This window comes from Biomphalaria glabrata, chromosome 3 (genome assembly GCF_947242115.1).
Source record: "Biomphalaria glabrata chromosome 3, xgBioGlab47.1, whole genome shotgun sequence".
Taxonomy (NCBI): Eukaryota; Metazoa; Mollusca; class Gastropoda; family Planorbidae; genus Biomphalaria; species Biomphalaria glabrata.
In genome coordinates, this window is record NC_074713.1 from 43,763,823 (window position 1) to 43,791,063 (window position 27,241).

Genomic DNA, 27,241 nt, shown 5'->3' on the forward strand with positions numbered 1-27,241 from the left:
AGTTCAAATTGTTATTTGGTATTTATCAAAAGAGTTTTCAAACAAAATTTTCAAAAAATTCAAACAAAAAACTTACTGATCTCAAATAAGAAATTCCAAGTTCAAATAAAATACCTGTAAGTAAATAACATAACAAAAGATTGTATACAAATGTAATCAACTTTCCATAAAAAAAAAAAACAACTGTTTAACATTACAATATAGAGATGTCCAAGTATTACATTCAAGTCATGGAATCTCTAAGTTGTTTTGTTTTTCATAAAGTCTGATAAAAAAATAATAATTTAAGAACCAGGTTATGTTCAAATGTCAGAAAGTAGAACTTAAATTTAACAAATTACCTACAATCAATGTCAGCAGTTACCAAACTATATTTTAATTCAAAACTTACCGATGTTATCTACATTAGCATTGCTCCGCACAAAGAATTCTGCATGGCTACCTGGGTCCATTAAGTCTCCTAACTACAAACAAAAAAAGAAAGAGACATCTTTAAAAATGAATCGAGTGATTCAGTATAATTCTCAATATTTAATTATCTTATCTTATCTTCTTCTTATATAATACAGACGTTATTTCAAAAAAGAAGATGATTACATCTACTATGATTACATCTACGCTTCAAGCATTGAGTCATGCATATTAACCAATGACCTAAATTCTGCTAAGTCACTGGTTTTCCTGGCTAGCTCAGGCAACCCATTCCATGCTCTAATAGCACTAGGGAAGAAAGAGCATTTGTACAAATTTGTCCTAGCATAAGGAACGAGGAATGTGCCTTTATCTTTGTGTCTTTCAGAGTATTTAAATTTTGTTTTTGTATTTGAAGATTATGGTTCAGTGTTTTATGTATAATTGCTACTTTAATTTTGACTCTTCTATTCTAAAGGCTTTCTAAATTTAGTGATTTTACTAAAGGTGTTACTCTAGTCAAATGTTGTTATGAATCTCACTGTTCTATTTTGTGTCTGTTCCAGTTTCTTAATGTTTTATTGAGCTGAGGGGTCCCAAACAGAGGATGCATATTCTATTATTGGCCTAACTAAGGTTAAGTAACATTTTAATTTTATGTTCTTATTTGATTTATAGAAATTTCTTTTATTAAACCCTAATGCTTTGTTTTATTTTTTTGATAGTTTCATCAATATGGGGATTCCATGACAGCTTTTCATTTATTATAATACCTAGGTATTTTGCATTTTTAGTCTGTAGTGCAAAATTATATTCTTAGATTACTTTTTAATTTCTTCCCATACGACAGTAAAAACAAAGAAGTGATGCTACAGCTAGAAGTTAATTAACTGAATACCAATAAAATAAATCCTGTTGGAAAAGAAAATATTGACCAGGCGCTGATAGAACAAACAAAAACTATGGACTAAAATCTTTTCAATGCCCAAAGACTTTAAGGGCAGATGAAGCAAAATACTCATGTTCCAGAAAGACTAATGTTTGACTTACTTTTGTTGTGAAAGTCCAAGCTCTCTGAGTCTTGTCCACACTAGCCACAGCCACAGAGTGAATGTTACTCAATATCTGACAAACATTAAATAAGTTATACACTACTATTTCATTGGAATCGAACATAAAGAGTAAGAATTTTAACAAAATATCAGTGATCTACTTAACAAAAGATAAGATAAAACACTAAGACCTACATGTATTCCATCAAATAAACACACTCTGACATGGCGATCCAGGACATCAATTCCTAAACAAAACAAAAAGTAAACATCCATTTTTATTTAATGTTCACTTTATAAAACAAACATTTTATATTATATTTTTGTTAGAAATACTCTGCAACAAAAAAATTATTGAAAACTAAATAATAATTCAGTAAAAATATTGTTCATAATGTACTACAGATTTAAGATTAGCCATCAAAAATGTAATTCTATCAGAACTTATCAAACATACACATTTTAACAAATGTAAGTGTCTACTAACCAGCACTGGGGGGAGGAATTTGTTGACAAGAGACGATGGTGACAACTCTATCAATTTTTGTTTGGCGTAAGCAAATCTGTTTTATGATGCCAAAAATGTTTTAGGAAATTTAAACAATATATAAAACAATGTTTTATTAAGTCATCATAACTTAGTGAGCTAAACAAGACAGCTTGATGTTACATAACAGAAAAAACAGATTTGTAATTGTAAAAAGAGATATGCCAAGACTCTAGAAACTCAAGGCCAGCAAAAGCTCCCTTTACAGGCCTGACTGAAAAATGTTTCTATTTGGGAGAGGTCCAAGCACATCTCTATTAAAGCCACTTCCAGTGACTTGGAACTCAGAATGCTCCATTTAGCAACGAGGCAAAAGGCCAGGTACATCAGGGACCTCCCACCGCTTTTCATTAACTATACCACGCTAGTTATCTATTGTTTGCTTCAAACTTTAAAGCCGCGACATATAAAGAGGGCTAATTCAACTTATATCAACCACATCAGTGAAGTACAATTTCTTTCCCTTGTTTGAGATACCAAAAACATAATTAATTACCAATAGTTAATTAATCAATTGGTTACTTTTTTTTATTGACTCTTGTATTGTTAGGTAAAAGAAATAATTGTGCAAAATTTCAGTTTGATCTGAAATTGGGTGTGGGAAAAATAACATGTACAAACTTTTTACTAGACAGAGTGAGTTGATATAAGCTTTGTAAAAAATCCCAAGGGCTTCAAAAGCTGATTATAAACTTATCACCTAATGAATGTTTGGGTGTTTCCATGGTAACGATGAAGAAAGGGAGCATTAGTTTGTCATAATTTTTCCAAATAATTTGTTGTTGGTGTCCTTTGAGATGTACATTAAAAAATCATTTCTGTCCCTTTGCTTTTAAATCTAATTTTGTAGTTCATCTTAAATAGCCCTGGCTGGATGAGTTTAACATAATTAACAATATCACCACTAACTAAGGGCTAGTAACTAGCTTTAGTTACCTTATTTAATGCTGGGTCAAAGAGAAGATCTTTATAAGTCAGGTTGGAGTGACTCAACTTAGGAAACAGGAAGTTGATTAGCCGGAACATGTATCCTGTACAAGTCAAGTATTTATTACAAAAGTGTAAACTGACCGATGAGAACAATTCAATATAAATAACGATTTGTATAACGAGATGAATGGTTGCTCCTATTACCTTCATTAAACTTGCGACAAAGTGTTGAGAGTCTAAAGCCTGATGGTACAGCTCCCAAAGCATGGAGGACATCTGACACAGTTGTCTGTGAAATGGAAAGAATTAAAAGTCTTATTGCACCCAAACTGTTTCACAATTACAAAAACAAATTTTTCTCGAATCCTGGTGAAGACTGGGATTTTTAATTTTGGGATCTTTGGGCACCTCTGAGTCCACCCAGCTCTAATGGTACCTGACATTAGCTAGGGAAAAGTAAAGGCGATTGGTCAGATGACACCCTTGTTAACTGTAGGCCCACAGAAACAGATGACCTTAACATCATCTGCCCAATAGACAACAAGGTCTGAAAGGAGAACTTAACTATTTTTTCTCTAATTTTTTGTTCTTGGTAAATAGATTCATTTTTATTCTTTATATTTAACTTAATGCAATCAAATAGGAATTTCCTTATTCTTTTGCAACTAAAATAATACATTTCCTAATTTGTGTACACTGTTCAGTTAGGGACAAACCAGATAGTGTAATATACACTACATACAGGTTTAACCACATAAACAACTAGCTTGAACTTTATCTTCAAAGTTCATTAGTTGTTCTATCAAAGAATATTCAAATACTGCAGTTTTCTAAACATTTTAATATTACCTCTAAATGTAAACTAATAATGTCATTACTTCTTTTAGGCTTTTACTCATTAACTTTTATGATGTGGGAGAATCTTTGCTCAACCCAGTGATGTATGTACATTGTTAGACGTTTCCGCTGTGTTTAATCAAATAAACCAAAATGGAGGTAACACTCTATGTAATACATTATCCAAAATACCGGCAAAAGGCAGAACAATCAATAGAAGTTGGTCGACGTTGATACTGAATGTCAAACAAGTTTAATAGCAATGAAGGGAACCATAGAATATCAGCTAACTCTATACGTTCATAAAATGCCACCTATCTCTACGTTGTACTAGAAGTAGTCTGTTTACATCGGCTAATATTTCATTCTATCTCTAAAACCTATCCTTGTTTTTACTAGTCACATCATTGTCACTAAGTCAAAAATTCTCCTATTTCCGAAACAAATAATTAATTCCTAATCGTCCATAACAACATATTGCTGCATGTATGGGAAATATTTGTTTACTGTGGGATATGTAAACTCAGAATGGGTTTGTAAAAGCAAGAACAGAAGTATGACATTTGGGAATGGGGAATGGTTGTTTCAAAATAAAAGTTTCTACTCTACAGCATAGATCAACTGATAGACTCACTTCATTCAAAGCTTGCTTTAAGCCTCTCCACAACTTTCTACCTCTGAAAAAACAAAAAAAAAAGAGAACTTCATATTTTAAAGAGACAAAACAGTGAAATTAAAAGAAATAATTATCAGTAGAAAATACAATTTGAGACAAGATTGAGATGAACTCACAAAGGAATGCATAAGTGGTGGTTACATGTTGCATGAATGGTGGTTGCATGTTGCATGAATGGTGGTTACATGTTGCTTGAATGGTGGTTACATGTTGCATGAATGGTGGTTACATGTTGAATGAATGGTGGTTGCATGTTGCTTGAATGGTGGTTACATGTTGCTTGAATGGTGGTTACATGTTGCTTGAATGGTGGTTACATGTTGCATGAATGGTGGTTGCATGTTGCATGAATGGTGGTTGCATGTTGCATGAATTTTGGTTACATGTTGCATAAATAGTGGTTTAGAATGTACAGTTCATAAGATGCTGTCTTTACCAAAACCTAACCTGTATTTTGAAACCAAAAATGTCATTTTAAGAGATAACATGGTAATTGGTATCATATAGATGCCAAGCAATATTAAGCAACAAGTCCTAGTTTATGAGAACTGGTCTGGTTTTCAAAACTGACAGTGACAAGGGAATCTCCTATCGCGGGGCCCCACTTGGGCAAGAAGCCTGAACGGTTGCCTCACTTACCACCCAATAAGGCCGCTACTAGTTGCTTGAATGGTGGTTACAAGTTGTGTTTTCAGTGAATTGAAAGAATAAGAAAAAGATGTAAATGGATTTAATGAGATCAATTTTTAACACTAAAATAATCATTTTGTTTTTTAAATCAAATATTGATATGAAATGTACTATTAGCTGTAATCAGAAGGTAACAAAACAATAAGGCTCCAATGATAGTCTCCTGACCTTTTAGTTCTAGGGGCTGTACTATGATCCACTTCATCTTCTCCAGACATTTCTTCCTCTCCTATTCCATATCAAGAATTTTAGGGAGAAAAAAAATTAAACACAACTTGCATTAATGTTAGTTTCATAAAAAAAAAACTAAATTAAATCAAACTAACATCTCATGCATTTAAGAATTGCTATGGGTGTTGCAGTTTTTCTTTTATACTGAACAGAGGTACTAATTAAATTCTTATTTATTTTATTTATTCAGAACTGACTAAAAAAAATGCTTATGGTTTGAATGTGAATATTAAAAAATGTAATATATATATATATATGTGAGTTGTATGTCAATTACCTTCTGAGGCTTGCTCTGGTTCCTCTGGAAGTTTCTGAGTTGAATACAAACATTTTCAAGTTACTTGTTAGCAAAACATGCATGTTTAGATTTTGTGTCTGCTTTTTTTAATGAATACTTTAATTTTACAAGGGCACTCTAAAACAAAAATAGACTAAAGCAGGGCTGATCCTAACAATTGCGGAGCCTTATGCGTAACAGATTGCACGAGGCCTAGTCTGGGTAGGGATAAGCATAATGTCAAAATTAAGATTTTGTATTAAAAAATACATTCGTCTTTACAATAAATTTTATTAAGTGAAAGCTGACAATGCCATTTTTGTTAGTGTGCATAAAACTGGCACCCCAAAATGACACTTTTGTCTATTTTTCAAGAGATTTTTATGAGATTTCAGGAGATATTTAATTTCAGGATATTTCCAGGACTTTTTGGTATATTTTGAAATTAAAGGAGATTTCCAGGAGCGCCTGGAAAATCAGAAAGCCGCGGAAAACCTGCTATTATAACATAAGTTATAGTATTTTTAATTTGATAAGTTACACCTAGAATTAGCATGGGGCTTATGAAAGTGTGGGGCCAACTGCGACCGCATAGGTTGCAGTGGCCTAAGTCCAGCCCTGGGCTAAAGGAAAACATAATGAATAATGTTTAAGTGATGTAACTTGTATCAACAACAACAACAACAAATGAATTGAGACAAGCCAAAAGTCCTAAGAGCTAACCTTTAAATATGTTGATGGAACCATTCCAATGTCCCCTTTTTCATTTCGGGCTTTCCACCAGCCATCTTCTCGACTACAAAAAGATAAATAACTAGTAGTATAACAAGATGTATAACAAGATGTATAACATCATTGACAATAACAAAAATATTCATGTGAACCAAGACACTTGAAAATTAAAACAAAAAAAACTTCACTATAAAAAAAAAAGCAAAGCTTAGAAGGCACTTGTCAATTAAATTTCTGTAGAAAAAAAAACAAGATTACAAAAACAGTTTGTGTGGAAACACAAACTCAAAATGGGCCCCCAAAGTTGTCCACTCATGGAGGTAAAAAGTCTGATTTCAATATTTTCAGCATGAATATCATCATCATCACCATCAAACTTCATTTGAGAGGCCCAAATCCTCTCTTGCAGAAGCCATGGACAGAAACCCTGCAGTTTTATATAGTGCATACATGGCTATCAGAAACTACAAACTTTCAAAAACCAGAACCTTATCTCTTTGTCAATACAAAAAGAAGAGACTTGTACATTTCTAAAGTGCTGCTGATACCACTGAACTGATGACATCAGACCACAGGATACAGAGATTTATTAATGTTAATAATTTTAGACAGTTAATATTCATAAGTTTCAATGAACTGATAGTTATGAAGATATGGTTCAGAGTGAACCTGGCCTAACTGATGTTATTGAAAGATTATCTAGTTGATTTGATTGATTTGTAAAGGACCAATCTCTCATAGGAAAAAACTTTTCCCTATAGTTAAATGAGTAAGTGTCATTCATGTTGTGCTCATTATTCTGGAGACACAAAATCCTTGCTAACAGTTTGACTTGGAAACAAAATGCCTTCTACTAAATCTTCCTTAATTATGTTAACTCTCATGTCCATTTGTAATAATATGTAACTTCACTGTCTCAGCTTATTTGTATTTATGTTTTGACTTCTGTATAACTCAAATGTCAAACTTGTATTTGAATAAGAAACAATTAGAAGAAACAAAGAGAATGTAAGGGAAGATCTCACCTCGTGTCCAGAATAACTAGAACTTCGCCCTCCTTAAAACTCAGATCTCCGTCTTCCTCTCCTTCATAGTCGTCCATGGTCTCAAACTTGTGCAACTGAAGAAACAACAAGCAGTGACAAACTACTTAAGAACCATGATGTAAAAATAACAACTTCAGATTAAATAGAAAAGAATACATATACATTTTTTTTCCTTTAAAGGAAAGGCTTTAGGTATAAAATAAAATCCTATCATTATATCATATTGTTTTATTTTTACCTTTTGTGATTTGGTTTCTTTTTTTACTGTTTCTGCTTTCTCAGATTTCTCCTTAGGCACTTCAATATCATCATTATCACTGTTGTCATCATCTTCCTCTTCCTCATCATCATCATCATCTTCATCATCATCATCTTTGTCATCCTCATCATCTTTTTTCTCTTCAACTTTAAGTTTTGGGACAGCACTACAAGCAGAAATATAATGTGAGCTGTTTCCACCTGCTTCAAATTGTGCTACAGTTAAACAAGAATTTTTGACGCCTATAATTGTTAGAAAACAAAAGGTATTTCTTTTTTTTCCACATATCTGCATTCTATTGATATTTAAAACCATAAACCAGTTTGAAACTAACATTAAGCTAACTTCAAAACCTTAAATCAGCAGGAGACTGTGAGTTTAAGAAGTTTGAGAACCAGTATTGTAACCTGTCTCAAAAATGATTATTAATGAAAAAGGGAATTTTTTTTGACATTAAAACTTTGTTTTTTTGATAACCTGTTCAGACCAAAACATATTTAACTAAAAATATATTAATACTGAATGATTTTTTTTTATATTAATTCCAGACTGTAGAGAATAATAAAGAGTGGTGGTAACTTTTCCTAATGTACTAAATATTTTCTTGAACAGAATGGTACAGAAAGACACTGTTATAAGATTACCTTCTTGGGACAGGTTTTGGTTTTTCTTCTTCTTCTTCCTCTTCTGATTCATCTTCATCTTCCTCTTCTTCGCTCTCTTCTTTTTGAACTGTACTTACTGCAGCTTGTTTAGGTCTGCATTGGATTAATAATTTAATTGAGTTTTGAGGCTGTATCATTGATAAGGCTACTGAAGTAAATAATCTCTCTACTATCGCCCAAAGTTGACAAAGGCCCATAAGGCCAGCACAACAATTAACTTAACTCTTCCCAACTAATGTCAAGTACTTGATAGAAATGGGAAATCCTCTTAAAACTCCAGACATCAGCTAGATTGAAATTTCAGAGCCTCAACTCAACAGTCAAACATTTTTACCCTTTAGTCTCTATAACAAAATACATTTCTACAGCTTTAAAAAAAAAGGAGAGAATAAAATTGTTTTGTTCATTTTCCTACATGAACAATGTTCACAAATTTATTTTTACATCAAACTGACCCAGTACATTATGTCAATATTAAAAATTGGAAGTTAATGGAGATTGCTTTATATAATGAGCTTTTGAAAAGGAATTGGGACGTTACTCTCTTTTGAAGGAAGTCTGTCATTTATATTCGTAAGATAAGAGGATAAGAATTTTTTTAGCCTTTCAGTAATATATTTCTTTTCCTTCACATTAACCAGTGAGAAATAGGAAAGTTCCAAAATTTGACATATTTACATTTTTTTTGCTTTAACTTCATCAGTTTCAATGTCATCATCATCATCTTCTTCTTCCTCTTCATCATCATCATCTTCCTCTTCATCATCTTCTTCCTCATCTTCTTCCTCCTCTTCGTCATCCTCCTCCTCCTCCTCATCATCATCCTCTGCTTCATTTTGAGCTATTTAAAAAAGAAAAGTCTTAAAAGAAATATGTAGACCTAAATAAAATAAAACTTATACTACATTTTGAAAAGCAGACTCTCAGGTATTCTTAAACATTGCAATAAAAGTGAGAGTCTTGATTAACTTCCTTTTCTTTCTTCATCTTGAATAAGCAAAAATGTGTTTGACAAAGCTGGAATGTTAATTAAACATCAAGATTTTTTTTTTTTGTAATAGGTATATCCAGTGCTTTTTTGTGAAAAAAAAATAGATGCTGGTACTCAGTGATCGATTGCCTAACTTTTAAACTACTAATAAATTAATAATAAACGTTAAAATACAAGAAAAGTAATACTTTTAACCCCACATTGAAAAAGGTGCGGGTACGCCATACCAGTCTGTACCTTCACAAAAAAAAGCACTGGGTATACCATAAGCAAAGAGATATCAAATTGTCTCTAGATGGAAACAATATTGAAAAGTGAAAACTAAAAATTGATGAGCATCTAAATGAATTACAAATTTTAAATGACCTAAGTTCTGAGCTAGGAAACAGAAACTGGAAAAGATAGTGAGCTCTACAGGATTTACAAAAAGTCATGGACATGGAGTGTACATGGAGTATACATCATATGAATACTATATGAATACTATCATATGAGGACGAAAATGCAAGTAAATCAGAGCCTTTTTTTTTATAAGGCTTATATCAAATTACTTTGTTAAAAAGTTTGTACACATTATCTGTCCCACACCCATTTTCGAATCAAGTTGAAATTTTGGACAATTATTTCTGTACCTAACAAAACAAAAAATAATTGTACAAAATTAACCAATTACTTAATTAAGTTTTGGCAATTAATTATTTTGTTTGGTATAGAACAAGGGAAAAAATAGTACTTGTCAGTTTGGTGGTATGAGTTGAGTTATTCCCCTTGAGGTTGCTTGAGCCTTGAGTGTTTTTTTAAATGTATTTAAAAAGTGATCATTGTAACATTCACCCAGATACCCCTCCACCCTTCCTTTCCTAACTGTGATAAGACAAGTGATAGGATCATAGCCCACTGAGAAAGCTATAGCATGTAACAAAAACAACTGGTAAAAATATTTCTAATCGCAGATTTAATATTTTATTATTATTGTTAGTCTAGTTAAAATCACTAAATAAAAAACGTGCAGTTGCAAGTAATGTATGTATATTTTCTATGTCAACAGGTAAACATTTGGCTGTTAATATAAGTTTTGATACTAATAAACAGTCCAAAAATTGAATGCTACTTACTTTTATCTGCCTCTTTCTTCTCCACCTTTCCTTTCTCTTCTGCCTGCTGATGACTTCTAAAATAAACCAATACAAAACAATAACCCACTTTTAAAAAAGGAAATAAAACAACTAAAAAATTGAAATAAAACTATAAAAAAAATATTTTTTTAAAATAAAATGCTTACTTGATAAAGTCTTCTTCCTGTGTATTAGGCAGCAACTTTTTCATTGTTTCCTCAAGTAAAGTCTACAAAGAATAAAGCCATAACACAACAATAGCACTAGATATATTAGTCAATCTCGAATGATGATCATTGTACAGTATGAAAGTGGGTGATGCTCATTTCTATGCAAAATACTAAATAATGTGAACAACAATTTTTTTAGGATTATATTTTATTGACTTTTAATGTGGAATAACATGATTTATATTAATCTAATATACAGCATACAAACTCAAAAGTTGTTGCTTAGAAGTTGGTTTGTAGCTCTAAACAGCTCTAAATCTATATATGGTCATCCATGTCATCCAGGGGGCTGACAGCTTTACACTGGGGTTTTGTGCCTCCACATGTGACTGGTGAGACCTATGTATGCCCATAATCTTCGGCTGCACACTCATCTCATATCTGCCTATGGTCCCTTCTGGAGCATAGGCCGCCAAACAGCTTCCTCAAGGCATCTCGGTTATGGGCTACACACTGCCAGCGCTGTTCCCTTTATCCTGTGCAATTTGTGTGCCAGTTTTCAAAGTGCAATGCCATATTGTTCTATCATGTGCTTCTGTCTCCCAGGTGACTGGGTCAATTTTGAAGGCTTTCAGAGAAGCTTTGAGGATGTCCCTGAAGCATTTTCTTTGTCCATCTTGTGAACGCTGTCCTAACTCAAATACACTTCTCGTGTTTCTAGTTAGTTTCCTCTTTAACTTTCACACCAGTCTTATTATTGACTTGAATTACACCAGATCCCGTTATGGTTTCATCAGAATCTCTTCATCCTACACAACCAAAACCATCCACTCCCCTTTGTCATAGTTACATCATAAACATGCAAACACACTTAAAATATTAATATAGAAAACAAAAAGATGAGGCAAGATTAATAGTGAAATAATTACTTTTGATCATTTCTGGTGCCTTGTATATTTCCCAACCCATGGATGCCTGCAACTATTTATTAAGGGAGATACTAGCATGGCTAATGACAATAAAGGGCTACATGGAGGAGATACCATGCATTGGGGGGAGGGGGGAGCTATCAACAAGAGTCAAGCAAAATGATGTAATCCATATTGAAGATCGTCTTAGCAGTCTGTAATATGATGGCGTATCATGGAACACTTCCCTGGTTTAGACCAAACAATAATCTTCTTTTCTTCAAGTCTAGGGTAATTAAAGGAATGGTGTGTCATATTGTCCCGAGTCAGCTATGTCATAGGGACAGGTCTTACAGTAAACAGAAGCTATGAGACATTAAACACTAAAGTTTAGTTTTTATACCAGGGTTTTATGGTCTGAAAAATCCTTTCAACCAGACATCTAGTGGGCAGCAAAAAGTAAGTATAATTTTTCTAGACACCCATGTGATACTGGGTAAACATGACCAACTACATAATGAGAAAATACTAATCTATATATATATAATTCTCTTCATGGCTCAACAGTTTGGAGACCAAGACGTAAAGGAAAGATCACTCTTTTATTTCTAATAGTCGGACTAGAGTTACCCCACATAACTATAGCAGCGAAAAAAAGAGAAGTGGGATAAGTAGCATTCACCCATCACTAAATAGCAGGGCCGGACTTAACCTATGCGAAACGGATTAGGCGGGGCCAAATTTGGATAGTGATATGGATAATACGTGAAAATTAAGAGTTTGTATTAGAAAATAAATTAGTCTTTGCGTTTTATTCATTCTTTACTACGTACAGAACTACTTTACAGGCCTTGCGTGTAGAGAAGTCATACACTGTATCATAAAATTTCTATTTCCTACCTAGATCACACTCAATAGAAAGAATTACCAAATGTTTCAATCTATCTACGAGAATTGTTGACCTCAAGTAAATCTTCATTACTAAGAGGCGCGAGAAGCTTCTTTCACCAGATTCCACAAATACAGGTGTTGCATAATGCCCTTTTTTTTTATCGCGCTTAGAATTGGCGTTTTCCATATTGAATAACACCCCAAAATGACAATTTTTGTGTATATATTTCCGGAGATTTGTATGAGTTTTCTAAAGATTTTAATAATTTCCAGAGATTTCCAGGACTTTTTCGTATATTTTGCAATTTCAGGAGATTTCCAGGAGCTCCTGGTAAATCAGGAGGCCGCGGGAAATCTGTTATAAGTTATAAAATGGTTTAATTTAATAATTTACACCTAGAATTAGCGCGATTCTATAAAAGTGCGGGTCCCACTGTGGTCACATAGGTTGCAGTGGCCTAAGGCCGGCCCTGCAAAATAGAGGCGTATGCTACGCCGCATGTCTACTAGTTCTATAATAAAATATATACATATATATTTCCTTACCTTCATCACAGAGACTCGATTTAACTCTGCTGTTATCTTCTTGTCAAAATCTTTCATTTTTGTAGGCTCATTTTTCTTATTTAAAAAAATATTTAAAAATTAGACTTTTGTTATTGAAAAAAATCAAAATACAATTACAAATGCAAGGTATTTTTAATATATACAGTTTAAATGCCCCAGACCCTAACAGCGCTCCTCCACACCCCCTTGTTGGATGTGCGAAAACCAGGTGCATCTCCAATTCAGCTTTCAGGAATAAATTTACTTAGTATACAAAATACTTAAAACATATGTACGAAGCACTATTACTGGACTACCTTTACAAAAATTTCATTATCTATATTTTTAAACATAGTGTAAATATAAATTAAAAATAGCATCTGAATTTTGTGTAATAGTTTTCTGAATTTTAGCTTCTTTTCTTTTTCACTACATTCTTAAAACCTTCCCCCCCCCCCCCGAGTCTACAGCACTCCTCCAGGTCCCCAACTTCTTTTCATTCAGGGGGCGCCAACAGTAAAAGTTTGAGAAACATTGATCTAATTCTTGTCATATGGCTTACAAAAAGTGTACCATGACTTTTTTTTTTTGTTTTAACAAAAGGTTTTCAGCATGAATAATAAAACCCAAATTGCTATTCTGGCATGATAAAGATAATTCTGAAATATAAATAGATGTCAACAAACCTGTTGGGGAGTTTCTGTCATTAAAATTGAAATGATAATGCAATAATGAAAGATCTAAATATTGTCAAACTTTTTTTCAAACCCAGCAAGTGACATAAGCTTGGAATATGTAAAATATCAAATTATTTTCGAAAATGTAGTACCAGAGGGCTCATTTTCTCAAAGGAAAGTCCTTGACATTGACCACACAAATCAACAAGTTATCTCCCTTCATCTACTAAATAAAAGAGCACAATTTTGTGAGTTTTCTATTTCAAATTTATACCTCTTCCAACTTTTCAACCTCAACAAGATGTTGTGTAACCTGAGTTTTGGTGTCAATGCAACTGTAAAACAAAAAAAAATTTAACACATTTTTATGGATACATTTTATAAACTTCAAAAATAAAAAATCAACTTAAAAATGTTTGAATAAGTTTATGGGACATTTTGACTGATTGTGTAAGTTCTTCACTGATGTGCCAAATATTCTGCCTATGAATTTTGTGAAGATCTGTATTTTGTAAGAACCTTTGGAATCTGCCCAAATCTATAGCTTATCTTATAAACTAAAAACATTACTTCAAAAGAGAAGATAATTACACCCTACACTTATCCATATGTTAATCTAGTCCTGCATGTTAACTGGAGACTTTAATTCTGCTACGTCAATGCTTGTCCTAGTTGATTCAGGCACTTGGAAAGAAAGAGAAGTTGTAAGAATTTGTCCTAGCATATGGAATAAGAGAAGGTGGTTGAGTGGTAAAGCACTTGGCTTCTGAAACGAGGATTAGGGGTTCGATTCCTGGTGAAGACTGGGATTTTTAATTTCTGGATCTTTGGGCGCCTTTGAGTCCACCTAGCTATAATGGCTACCTAACATTAGTCCAGGGAAAGGGAAAGGCGGTTGATCATTGTGCTGGCCAAATGACACCCTTGTTAACCGTGGGTCACAGAAACAGATTACCTTTACATCATTTATAGATCGCAAGGTTTGAAAGCGGAACTTTACTTTTTTTATGGCATAAGAAATTTGCCATTTAGCTACCTGAAATCTTTTGGAGAGAATAAAAATAGTATCTGTTGCTACCACATAACCCACACACACACAGATAAATTAATGGTTAGTGAGTGGGTGAAATCAACTTCAACTGCATTATTATAGAATTTCAGGTATCTACTTTTTATTTTTACATAGAGTTCAACTCAGACTGTGAAGCTCTTACTTTTGAAACATCTGTTCCAACTTCTTCTGTTTTTCTGTAACTTGATCACCTTTGACTTTTTGTGAAACAATCTTATTTGATTCTTTTACAACTTGGTCAACCTAAAGACAAGTAATTTATAGATATTCATTTGTAACTGGAAAATAATTATTAAAGTTTATGAAGGCTTATTGACCAGATTCTGTGTAATGATTGCAAAAATCTAGAAAAGTAATTTTAATTTATATATATATAAATAAATATATATATATATATATATACAGAGAGAGAGAGAGACCTACAACTATTTTCTAGCTTAGGCAATAAAACTTTACACCGAAGGTTCCGAAGAATATATGAAAGTTCTTAATTATAATAATTTGATTGAATGTAGATCTATTTTATTAAATGTACGTAAGTCTTTATAAGGTTACCAAAAAGGAGAGAAAAATAGTGATCTAGAAGAGAACAGGTTAGGTCAAAATTTTAACAGTACGTCAGCATACATGCACATAGACAACCACCTTGGATGTAACGCTTCACCCTTGTCTTAAGTAAGTTTTAAGTTAATTCTAAGTCAACTTAATTTCTAAGAGTTCAAGTCTACTATGCATTTATGTAACATTAGCCATGATCTACTAGAGCTAGCTCTAATAAATCTAGACTAGAACTACATTCTTATCTTACATAATACAGACGCTACTTCAAAAAAGAAGATGATTACTTCCTACATGTCATGCATCTGATCTAGTCATGCATGTTAACCAATGACCAAGTCATTGGTTTTCCTGGCTGGCTCAGGCAACCCATTCCATGCTCTCATAGCACTTGGGAAGAAGGAGCTTTTGTACAAATTTGTCCTAGCATATGGAACGAGGAATGTCCCTTTAACTTTGTGTCTTTCTGAGTATTATTATTAGATATGGTTTTTGTATTTGAAGATTACGGTTCAGTGTTTTATGTATAGTTGCTACTTTACTTTAGAGTCTTCTATCCTGAAGGCTTTCTAAATTTAGTGATTTACTAAAGGTGTTACTCTGGTCAAATGTGAATATTCGTTTGTTATGAATCTCACTGCTCTATTTTGTGTCTTATAGAAATTTCTTTTAATAAACTTAATAAGCTTTGTTTGATTTTTTAATAGTTTAATCAATGTGGGGATTTCATGACATTTTCATGACATCTTTTCATTTATTATAACACCTAGGTATTTTGTGTTTTTACTCTGTGTTACTGGTTTACCATGAATAAGATAAGTGAAATTTATTTGTTTTAGGTTTTTTTTGTACTCTAAATAACTCAAATTTTTCTGGGTGGAAAGATATGCTCCAATTTGATTCCCATTTCTGTAATTCATCTAATTCTTTTTATCTAATTTCTATATCCTGTGTTGTTTTTATTGTTCTATAGATATATTTTATAATGCAATCGTCTGCAAATAATCTGACTTTTGTTCCTAAACTAAAGCAATTTAGTCAAATTATTTATGTAAATTAAAAATAGTAGTTGACATGAGGTACGCCTGAGTTTACTGTTATTGGTGTTGATTTAGAGCCATTTATTATTACAGTTTGTTCTCTCCCTATCAGAAAATCCTTTTTTAATCCACTGATGCAATGATAAAATATTGTAATTTTTCAGCAAACTATGGTGTTGAACTTTGTAAAAAGCCTTGGGAAAATCTAATAAGATAGCATCTATTTGCTCACTATTATCTAAACCTTTTGAAAAGTCATCAATTAGTCCTATTATTTCCTAAAGCCATGTTGGTATGGAGTAAGGACATTATGTTTGTCTAAGTGGTTTATATGATGTTGCTATACATTATAAATTCTAGGATTTTACATGAGATGCTGGTTAGTGACACTGGTTTGTAGTTTCCCAGGTCAGATTTTTCTCCTTTTGTAAATAGTGTGTGTGTGTGTGTGGGGGGGTGATGTTAGCTTCTTTCCAGTTCATTGGTACTCTGCCCTGGTTAAGAGATGCCTGAAAAAGTATTTTGAACACTGGTGCTAGCTCATTGCTTAGTTCTTTCAGTAATCTAGCTGGAATACCATCAGGTCCAGATGCTTTATTCGCTTTAATGTTCGCTAATAGTTCCGCAATGTTGTCATTGCCGGAAGTGGTAATGGATGAAAGCAGAGATGATCCATAGTCGCTTTACGACTGAAGGATGCCATCTAATAGGATAGTTTTTGGATCACCTTTTCTTATACTTCTATATCTCCTATGTTGTCTACTTGGTTCAAATTAAGTAATATGTCTTTGTCTCCTTGGGATGAGAATGTTAATTAATGCAAAGTATTTATTTAGGATGTTAGCCTTAGTTTCATTATCATTATGTGTTAAGTTTTCTCATTTTAATGACCAGTGTTACTGTTACTTCTGTTGTTTCCATTTTTTCTTAATGTATAACCATAGGTTTTTGTTGTTATCCTTAGACTTAGATATGTTAGACATTGTTTAAGTATTCTCGATTAAATTCTAGTTTAAGAATCATTGCAAAAAAAAAAAAAAATGAAAAAGTTACAAGTGCAAGTTTTAACAGGTTTATAGTTTTAATACTTTTAATGATTAAAATTATTTTTTTTTTGTAACTTTCTTTTTATTATTTAAACAAACCTTTTTCTTCAAAACATCTCCTTCTTTTTGAGCCTTGCTCAAAGGACCAACTTCTTTATTCCAAGGAGCCATAATTACACTTGAAATGAATGATGCGCAGGTTTTTTTACTAAGAGTAAGAAAAGTCTAGACCTCCTGTGTCTAGATCAAGACTTCGCTAGAGTTGTTTATTCTAGATCTACTTTCACAATCAATAATGAAATATGAGGTATCTAAGGGTTAGTGACATGGATCATTCTAAAAAATTGGACATGAAGTGATAGATCTACTTTTGCCTTGTTGTCTATATTATTATTTTGCTTTTATGTAAAAATCACTAATTTAGATATAGAAAGATTAAAAAATTATTAGATAGACTATAGATTTATCTATTTGGTGTGCAGTCTAAATATCTTAAAGTTGTGGGTCTACATTGGAAACTTAATTCTATATATGTATATAGATCTAGATTCTAGATCTTCATTTTTCATGTATTTTTTTTTAAACTTTAGTTAGAAGACTTCTGTCTTTACAATAATCTGGCAAATTTGCGTCTTTAGAAACATGGCTGACGTTTACCCAGCAAATACTATTGTTAGTTATCAACTCTTATGTAGAATTAGATCTATTACAACCCTAGTTGACTAGATTTATAAATTTAGATTTCTAGATATATTATGCTGAGTATTATAGATCTAGCTAGATTAGATAATCAAGAATATAATATCTAAATCATGATCTTAAAACATAATTACATAATAAAACTTTTATTTTTTTATTAAAAGTCTTATAAAATTTAAATTATATTCTTAATTAAGTTAATTTTATTAACTTAGTAATACTTACCACGTAATCTTAACTTAAAATTCAAATTGAAATCTAAGTTAAGTCTTAAGTTAAAAGTATTATTATTAGTTAGATCTAGTAGTGTATTACTTGACTGTCTATTACTATTACTAATAAGTTACGTTTCATACTACTTAGAGTTAGACTTCAGTTTCAGTAAGACTTATTAGTGAAGTCGGAAGTTAATACTATAAATACTATTATAATCTAGATCTTCTTCTAAACTTTTTTACTAGATCTAGATTTTCTAGATCCAGAGTCTAGGACTAGACTTAGAGTTTTAGATTAGTATTAGAGAAGACTTTAGACTAAAATGTGAAGTAACTATACTACATAAAACACTAAAACATAAATAACAATATTAAGAATATACAAAGCACACCCTTATAATATACACTTTATACTAACAAATTTCTTATTCCTTATGCTAGGGCTGTAAGTGCTAACTCTTCGATAGTGCCATTAGAGTTATAGAGCATAGAATATATGATAGAACAGTACTGAATAATCCCATGAAAGCAATGACTTAGCAGAGTATAATTCTGTAATTAACATACACAACTAGATTAACATATATATGGATATATGTGTATGATGTAAATATCTTCACTTTTGAAGTAATGAAAATTGATTTAAAAAGCTGAAGATCTAGAGAGCTATTTTACACTTTTTGTTTTCAACGCTTGTGTATGCATTGACTTTAGTCATTAAGAGTCTATAGAAATAATATAGATGTACTTTTCATTTATTCAAGTACTATTGTATTTATTTGATTCAAAAGTGCACAGAAATCAATAACCAATACACTGCCCTGGATGTAGTTCCAACACACAAGAAGTTCAAAGCACCAAAAAGAGTTCTTCATTTTAGCGATGGCATTCTAGAAGAATATTCTTCAGATGAAGAAGACTCAGCACCAGCTCCAGCTAGCACAAGTATAAACCCTGTAAGTGTATTATTTCAAGAATAAGGAAAGGAGATAATTAATTAATATATATATATTTATACTTATAATATAGCTTTTATATACAGAGCGCTTTGGTCCAATCTCATTTGTGGACGGGGGGGGGGGGGGTATCTAGGAGTTGGTTTTCCGTGCAGCCTTTAGGCGCTCAGTAAACCTTAAAGATCAGGTAGCTTGAAATCTCAATCTTCCCTGGGAGCTGAAGTTGTGATCCCTCAGTTTGGAAGTAAAGTATTTTTATTGCTCTACACTCATATAATTTCTTTGAGGAAAGTTTGTGTAAAGTTTCTTTTAAAAAAAAATATATAATTTCATTTCTGGGAAATCACAAAATATTATATCTAAGCAAAAAGGCCTATCAAAGGTTAGTCTATTGTTTTAGTGTAATTCACTGTGATGACTGTTCGTTTTTATCTTTTTGAGTTTTTAACTAGCATAAATTGTTATTATAATCTACCACTTGCTTTTAATTAAACATTACTTATTGTGTCTTGAAAAAAAAAAGTTAAAAGTTATATGTTCCTATTTAAACGTTTAAATAAAACAACATTTTTTTTCAGGAGTGTTCATTTAGGACAGAGACTTAAAAATTGAACAAAAACTTTTTTAGAAGGATGTGAGAAAATTTCAAGTTTATGAATTCTATTTTTCTATTTATATTTTTTTTTTTACTTATCTCCAATATTTAAAATGTTTGTCATTTGATTGTGCGATTATGTGTATAATTTTCATAAATGTTGATTTTTTCAGAAAGAGTTGGCATGGGCACCTTGGTTTGTTCATCAACTTACTACAGCCTTTCACAAATCTCTAAGAGGTGAGATTGGTAAAAAAAAAAGAAGAAGAATTGAAATGAGAATCAAATTAATTTTTTTTTTATGAAAATTATTTTTTTAATTAAAAAAAGCAACTTTAATTAGTTTTCAATTTCTGTTTGAATCTTTTTTTTTTTTTATTATTATTATTATTAAGATTTGCTATCATGTCCTATACATGTGTCATTCAAATGTCAATGTTGAGATTGTACCAGAATTAAAGAATTGATGAAAATATATATAGTTGTAACATCTTAGTACATTCACTAAGAAGAAACATATAATTAATGACTAGTAAAATGTTCCATTCAACTCAATTTATACTTCAACTATTATTCTTCTACCTCATTATTTTTCAATATCTATGTTGAAAACAACATTGAAAAAAAACATTAGATTAGAACATTGCAAAAAAAAAAAAACAACATTTAATTTTGTTTTAAAATATAATTATTAATATATTAATAATTATTAAAATGATATTTTTTAAATAAATAATTTTTAAAGAGCCATAGTGGGCCTAATTTTTTTTTCTTAATTTAGGTGCAGACTTTTGTGGAGAAAAACTGGCTTGGTTGTTTGGTATCACAACTCCCAAATATCAGTATGCTCTGGATGAATATAGGCGAATGGAAAAAGAGGTTAAACAATTTTTGACCCTTCAGAAAATTAAATTTGATTTGATTTCAGACATTAAAAAAGCAATTAGATTAGTTTGACTTAACTCATTTTATCTTTCTTGTTTTGAAAAAAATTGATCTTTACCTCCTAAGCTATGGAAGATATGTAAAAAAAAAAAAAATTTATACTCCCATTGATTTTAAAACTGAGTCTATTTTCTCATTCTGTATAAGACAGGTACAGATCTTCATATACAATATTTAAAAACTGTTGGTAACTTTCAACTGCACTATAGGAATTAATTTGAACTAGATAAACATAAATAATTGATTTCACTTATTTTTTTGTTAGATGTTTTAAAGTGAAATATCCTAACTAATGAATGTCAGATTTTTTTTTTTTTGATTTTTTTTTTTTTACTGTTATCCGGTTGTGGAATAGCTGTGCTGTTTAATTAGTAATTAACCATCAAAGGAATTCATTTAGTTGGTTAAATATTGTAGCTTCCCCCAGAGTAGTGAAGTAAACATAAGAGGCAAGTTATAAGTGTAACAATTTGCTATAAATATTTGACTGAGCAAAAGAAATTGTTCTTTTGGTTCAAAAATACTTAAAATAACATTTCATAAATTTAGATTTCCTGTCTGGGTACATGGAATTTTTAAAAATCTCTTTGGATTATAAATGTTTTCTATTTATTTCTATGAAATTCATGATTGCTCCAGAGATTCAAATCTTTGAATTTCAGCATGACCGCCAACTACTTTTGACTATTAGTACTAGTCATCTGATTTTGTAGTTTTTGGCGATACATTCAACATTTATACTATTTAAGTTGTTTGTTTGTCTTTTTTAAACACTCCAAGATAGGAGTCCATTTTTAGAACATTGATAATGAACAGCCACACACACTTTAGTTAAAGGCTGATTTAAATTAAAATATTAAAGAAGGATGTTATTTCTTGCTCTCCAGCAAGAGGAAGAACGTATCAGGAACCAGAAACTGCATGAAGAATCTCAAGGTTTGTCTGTGGTAAATGTCAGCCTACATGGTACCAAGCAGTATTCAAAGGAAAACACTTCTGACAAGGGAGAGCATTTTTAATGAGGCAAAGCTTTTCTGACAAGGCTTATGTTGTATACGGATCTTTCATTTCTTTGTCTAATACTCCAAATTTTCTTCTCTCTTTGATGTATTGACTAATTAAAGAACTGACGTGGATTGTTTTTTTGTAATTGAAAGGAGTTTTGCTGGATGGCTTTGTTACTTTTATAAGGAATTATGGCCCTTAAAATATAAATGGTGGGTGCAATATAATTTAATGATTTATAATATTGAAGGTTTAATAATATATTGTATAAATATGTTATTTCATTTACTTTTGCATTTATGATTAATTTTGTGTTTGTTTTTTAGAAAAAAAGAGCTTGTAGTTGATAATATTTGTAGGCTTCTTTTTTCCATCTTTAAGCTAGTATAATTTTTGTATCAGTTCATTAGGAAAAGTCTACCCACCTTGACTGTACACCAAAAATACAGGTATTTCTTGGTAGCCTACATTTTAAATTTTGCAGTAGAAATAATTTTACTGTTGTTCAGACAGTGAGCAAAGCTTCTGAGGCTTTGTGATTTGTTGCTCTATTTTAGTAGGCTTTCTTCAATAATGTTACTTATAAACTGCAAGAAGAAATGTTAAGATGAGCCTAAAACCATGTGCAAACTGGCTGGCTAAGATTTTTAAATTCTTAATAAATGATGTTTCAATAACCATTTATTTTGAGCAAACCAGTCTGAAATCTAGATATATAATTCTATAGGTCAGTGTGGTGTAACTGAAAACAGCACTCTATTTTTCCACAGGATAAACTGGAAAAGAGCCTAGAAAAAAAGCTGGCTAGAAGAAGCGGGTCAATTTATTTTAAAAATTAATGTTTTTATATTAAAATCAGATGGGGATACTATCTTGCACATGATGTTTTATTGATATTTGCAAAGAAACATATTTTATAAATAAAATGTTGGAGATGTCATAGTTGTGGAAATAATTGAACATCTGTCACTTATTTATGATCTATCAAAAACTTTCTTTTTCAAAATATTTTGCTTGTACCTACGAAACAGTTTTACCAATTTTCTTACCTTAAGATGCTTTTAATTCATAGATATTTCTGACTTATAGTTCATTAGTTTGTATTGGTCATTGGAATACTGTGTGTTCATAAGTTAAACAACTTGTGTGTATCAACAATAAATTTTAGTCTCACTCCACCTACACTGAATGTTGATCCTGTTCATGATAGCAAGATCTGTAGACTAACATACTTAATGATGTGATCATTGCATCTAATGTATTGAGAACATATTTTCAGTTTATAATTTAAAAAAAACATACACACACTGAAAGATGTTTAGCACAGCTCCATTGTGAACATTGTATTCTACAAGTGTAGCATTCATTGGACTCTGAAGATAAATGAAGAGTGCAGTATTTCATATGGCTATGCAGTCCCAGCTGTGACCTACATATTTTACTACATCCAGCACAGACATAACCTTTGTCCACCGGTGGTTGATTTAGGTTCTCTTTTTGCCGCTTCTGTCGTCGGTAGTGGATTTTCATTTGGTCTTAAATGTATATCCTGTGGCCTTTGTTAGGAATCTCCAGCTGTCTCGTTCAGAAGGCAAGTTGGCACCAAAGCTGGTATTTAAAGATATAAATTATGATATTTTTTTTAAAGAAAAAATGTGCTCTGCTGGGATAATGCTAAGCTGATTTTGGTAATACATTTTCATTGTGTAGAGTTTGTTACAATTTTTTAATAAAACTTTCCTAACATAACACATTAGAACTAGCTGTCAAAATCCTTTTATTTTGTTCTTTAATGAAAGTAAGATCATTGGGGTATTTAACACAGAAGAAAATATTACACATCCTGGAACTTTTTATCTTACAGATGTCATCTCATCTCTGCCAGCTTTTTCCATCTCTGCAATTGCTTTCTTTTGGCCTAGTTCTAATGCCATTTGTTTTAAACTTTCTATATATTTATATAGCTTTACTGGTACTAATCTGTCATAACATTTGCAGAAGTTGTTTTTTTCTTTGCTAGTAATGTAATTTTTATTTGTATGTTTCTGACTCAAATAATGTAAAATCTTACTTGATTTTAGTCAACTAGTAGAGTAAAAATGTTCCTTTTTCTTTTCACAAACACTTCTTGGGTCTGTTTGGTTTAAAACAGAACTTTTCAACCTCTTTTATTTGTACATTTCAAATGACCCTATCTTCACCTAGCTCAACATTTATTTAAGTGGATGTTTGCTAGGACAAACATTGAACACCAGCACCAAGTGTCCACCAAAACACTGTAGATCAAAGTATTTGCATAATGATCAGATCTACTTGAGTATTTGTATATAACAGAAGGTTGAAACCAATTTGTTTTGTGTTATAGTATTTACAAGACTAGTCATTGAAAAAAAAAAGGGGGTGGGATGATTAGTCTTGTAGGTGGTTGTTCATTAGTAACACTCTGCCTAGAGGGTTTCTAGAATTTAGCCTCTTAAATGTGTATGATATCTGTGATAAATGCAATGATAGAATAGTAATTAGTAAATATAGTGAAAATTTGTAAAATAGGATAACATTTCAGGCATTTATTGTTATTGTTTTTTTTTTTAGTTTACAGTTTTTTTCATTAAAAGTCGTGTAAAGTCTAACAAAAAAAATAAATAATAATAATAAATAATATTAAATTTAATAACATGTAACAGTGTCTAACAGGATTTGAGTGTTAAAGCTTATTGCAAGATCTGAACAGATCAATGGGCTTTGTTTTAGAAAAATAAATTGTGGACTTGACGCTATATGTACATCTATAGTATAATTAGAGTTTGCTAACATTACTCGTGATTAATTTGAGAGCTCAAAGTCAAAAAAATTTTGTGATGTACAATTTTTTTCTCATTTTCACTATGACATAAATTGTATCTCAATATTGTTTGAATGTTTGCACATTTTTTTAATGAGCTAACACTTTGTGGTTTTCAATGCTGGATCATTCCAAACAACTGAATACAACAATAAAATGGAGGCACTGTTCTTTCGCTGTTGTTTTTACAAAGCTTATATCAACTCACTCTGCATGGTAAACATTTTGTAGACGTTATTTTTGTTATTTCTTCATTTCTCCGACAACCAATCACGGATCAAGCTGAAATTTCTCACAATTATTTCTTTTGCCAGTCAACACAAGAATCATATTTTAAAAATTAGCCAATTAGTTGATTAACTATTGGTAATTAATTATTTTGTTTGGTATATCGAATAAGGGAAAGAAATTGTACTTGACTGAATTAGTAGTATAAGTTGAATTAGTCCTCTTTATAGGTCACCGTTCTAAATTGAAAGAAACTTTATATAACTATACAATTTTCTCCAGTCATAAGTGCCTAACTAGCAAAGTGGTTTGAACGTCTGCCCAAGAAGGCCATTGCCACGAGTTCAAATTTAGGTCGTTCCTCCATTTTTTTTTTAAACCAATTAGGCCTCCGGTAAAATTCACCCACATATGCCTTTCTTTCTTCCACCCAGCCAACCTCACCCTCATGGTCCAGAGAAGTGATAGGATCATAGTGTATTGAAAAAGCTGAAACCATGAAATAGTGCTAATCAAAAACGAGGTAAAAATAGTATTAATCACATATATCTATTGTTATTATTCTAGGTCTATTACAAATTTAATTACATGACTGATCCGAACTGATCCAATTAGCTTGAACTTCGTATTTCTCTTGTTAAAGAATCTGTAGAGGAAAGACATTTAAAATCTTGTCTTTCATATTTAAATCTCAAAATCACTATTGAAATTCAATAGCTTCACCCACTTCTACAAAGTTTCTTCTACTTCTAGTCAAAGTTCATACCGAACTATTTATCCGGATTATCAAAAATACAGGAAAGACACACAAAAATAAAATAAAATTGGGTTGGGTTGAGTTGGGTTTTTTTCAATGTAGGCCTATTTAGTTGATAAAACCTGCCAGTAAAGCTTCAATGCTAAATATAGGCCTATGTCTCAGAACAAGCGACATCTTGCACCTTGTGAAAAACAAGCCTCTCAACTAGTCAAAGGAAAGTCATCTTCTCTTGCGTCCACTGTGCCTCGAGTGTGCGTAGCTCAGCGAAAACGCTTTTTCGAATGAACACTTTACGTATTTAAAGAGTTCCAGAACCGATAGGTTTTAGATTAATAATAATAAGACTTGTCTTCGAGTCCGAAGATTAATGAGGAATGCAGTTTTTCCCGTGGCTACGCAGCCCCAGTTGTGACCTACATAATTTGTTACAAGCACCGCAATTGTCCGCAGGTGGTCGATTTAGATTTTCTTGCCGTCTGTCCTGGGCAGCGGATTTTCTTTTGGTCTCAAATGTGTAGCCCGAGGCCTTTGTGATTGACGTCCAGCTGTCTCTTTCTAAAGCCACATGCAACCAGGTCTTTTATGTCAGCTAAGGCAAGTTGGCGCCTTAGCTGGTCTTTATCTTTAAGTCGTTTAGATTAATAGCCTGTCCAGCAAATGTTGCATCACTGGTGAAACATCTGAACGTCACTAGCATCAATACCTCTTTCCTTTAACACTGTATTTTATCTTATAAACTACGGACGCTCCTTCAAAAGAGAAGACCATCACGTCCTACGCGTATCCATGTCTTAATCAAGTCGTGCATGATAAGCCTGAACTCTGCTAGGTCATTGGTTTTCCTGGTTGATTCAGGCCACACGCTCCATGCTGTACCGGGTATTCATGATAGTAGATCATTTAAACCAGTAGACATGAAGGAATAAATTTGATCGCTGGATAATTAGCCATAACAATAAACAACAGCCATTGTCTGCTGAATTTAAAAAGGCGTTTAGTAACCCCCGTAGACATATATTTGATGTCTATGAGTAACCCTCTATTCATCTGCATACCTTGCTCTGCATTTTTCTTTGACGGCTCAAAAAGAAACTAGAATTGGCCGACGGTTAAGTTGGCACGTTTTACTTCAAGCTGTGTTGAGATCAGTTTAACTTGAGGACTTCAAGCTGTATTGAGATCAGTTTAACTTGAGGACTTCAAGCTGTGTTGAGATCAGTTTCACTTGAGGACTTCAAGCTGTATTGAGATCAGTTTAACTTGAGGACTTCAAGCTGTGTTGAGATCAGTTTAACTTGAGGACTTTAAGCTGTATTGAGATCAGTTTAACTTGAGGACTTTAAGCTGTATTGAGATCAGTTTAACTTGAGGACTTCAAGCTGTGTTGAGATCAGTTTCACTTGAGGACTTCAAGCTGTTTTGAGATCAATTTCACTTGAGGACTTCAAGCTGTGTTGAGATCAGTTTCACTTGAGGACTTCAAGCTGTATTGAGATCAGTTTCACTTGAGGACTTCAAGCTGTATTGAGATCAGTTTCACTTGAGGACTTCAAGCTGTATTGAGATCAGTTTAACTTGAGGACTTCAAGCTGTATTGAGATCAGTTTCACTTGAGGACTTCAAGCTGTA

At 32.0% G+C, this 27,241-nt stretch overlaps 2 protein-coding genes across 3 annotated transcripts in view; one reads left to right on the forward strand and one right to left on the reverse strand.

The window, feature by feature from the left end:
- Positions 1-17,699, reverse strand: part of LOC106063720 (nephrocystin-1-like) — a 34,478-nt gene extending 16,779 nt beyond the window's left edge. The window contains exons 1-21 of one of the 2 annotated variants that reach the window (XM_056022211.1): positions 17,467-17,699; positions 14,866-14,966; positions 13,926-13,986; positions 12,975-13,049; positions 10,627-10,688; positions 10,460-10,515; positions 9,032-9,194; positions 8,333-8,446; positions 7,668-7,854; positions 7,409-7,503; positions 6,375-6,447; positions 5,652-5,685; positions 5,312-5,372; positions 4,412-4,454; positions 3,145-3,229; positions 2,947-3,041; positions 1,951-2,026; positions 1,659-1,711; positions 1,462-1,536; positions 392-464; positions 77-114 (exon numbers count right to left, since the gene is read on the reverse strand). In XM_056022211.1, coding sequence (XP_055878186.1) covers positions 77-114; positions 392-464; positions 1,462-1,536; positions 1,659-1,711; positions 1,951-2,026; positions 2,947-3,041; positions 3,145-3,229; positions 4,412-4,454; positions 5,312-5,372; positions 5,652-5,685; positions 6,375-6,447; positions 7,409-7,503; positions 7,668-7,854; positions 8,333-8,446; positions 9,032-9,194; positions 10,460-10,515; positions 10,627-10,688; positions 12,975-13,049; positions 13,926-13,986; positions 14,866-14,966; positions 17,467-17,538 — 1,692 coding nt within the window. In that variant the 5' untranslated portion in view covers positions 17,539-17,699. The remainder of the gene's footprint in view (positions 1-76; positions 115-391; positions 465-1,461; positions 1,537-1,658; positions 1,712-1,950; positions 2,027-2,946; positions 3,042-3,144; positions 3,230-4,411; positions 4,455-5,311; positions 5,373-5,651; positions 5,686-6,374; positions 6,448-7,408; positions 7,504-7,667; positions 7,855-8,332; positions 8,447-9,031; positions 9,195-10,459; positions 10,516-10,626; positions 10,689-12,974; positions 13,050-13,925; positions 13,987-14,865; positions 14,967-17,466) is intronic. The other variant, XM_056022213.1, reaches the window with a different exon arrangement.
- A 185-nt stretch (positions 17,700-17,884) lies between these two features.
- LOC106063719 (protein FAM177A1-like) lies at positions 17,885-24,794 on the forward strand. The gene is made up of 5 exons (XM_013222160.2): positions 17,885-18,039; positions 19,073-19,237; positions 20,006-20,072; positions 20,614-20,711; positions 21,665-24,794. Exons 1-5 carry the CDS (start codon positions 18,010-18,012, stop codon positions 21,794-21,796), a joined length of 492 nt encoding a protein of 163 aa, XP_013077614.1. The 5' UTR covers positions 17,885-18,009; the 3' UTR covers positions 21,797-24,794.
- The last annotated feature ends 2,447 nt before the right edge of the window (positions 24,795-27,241 follow it).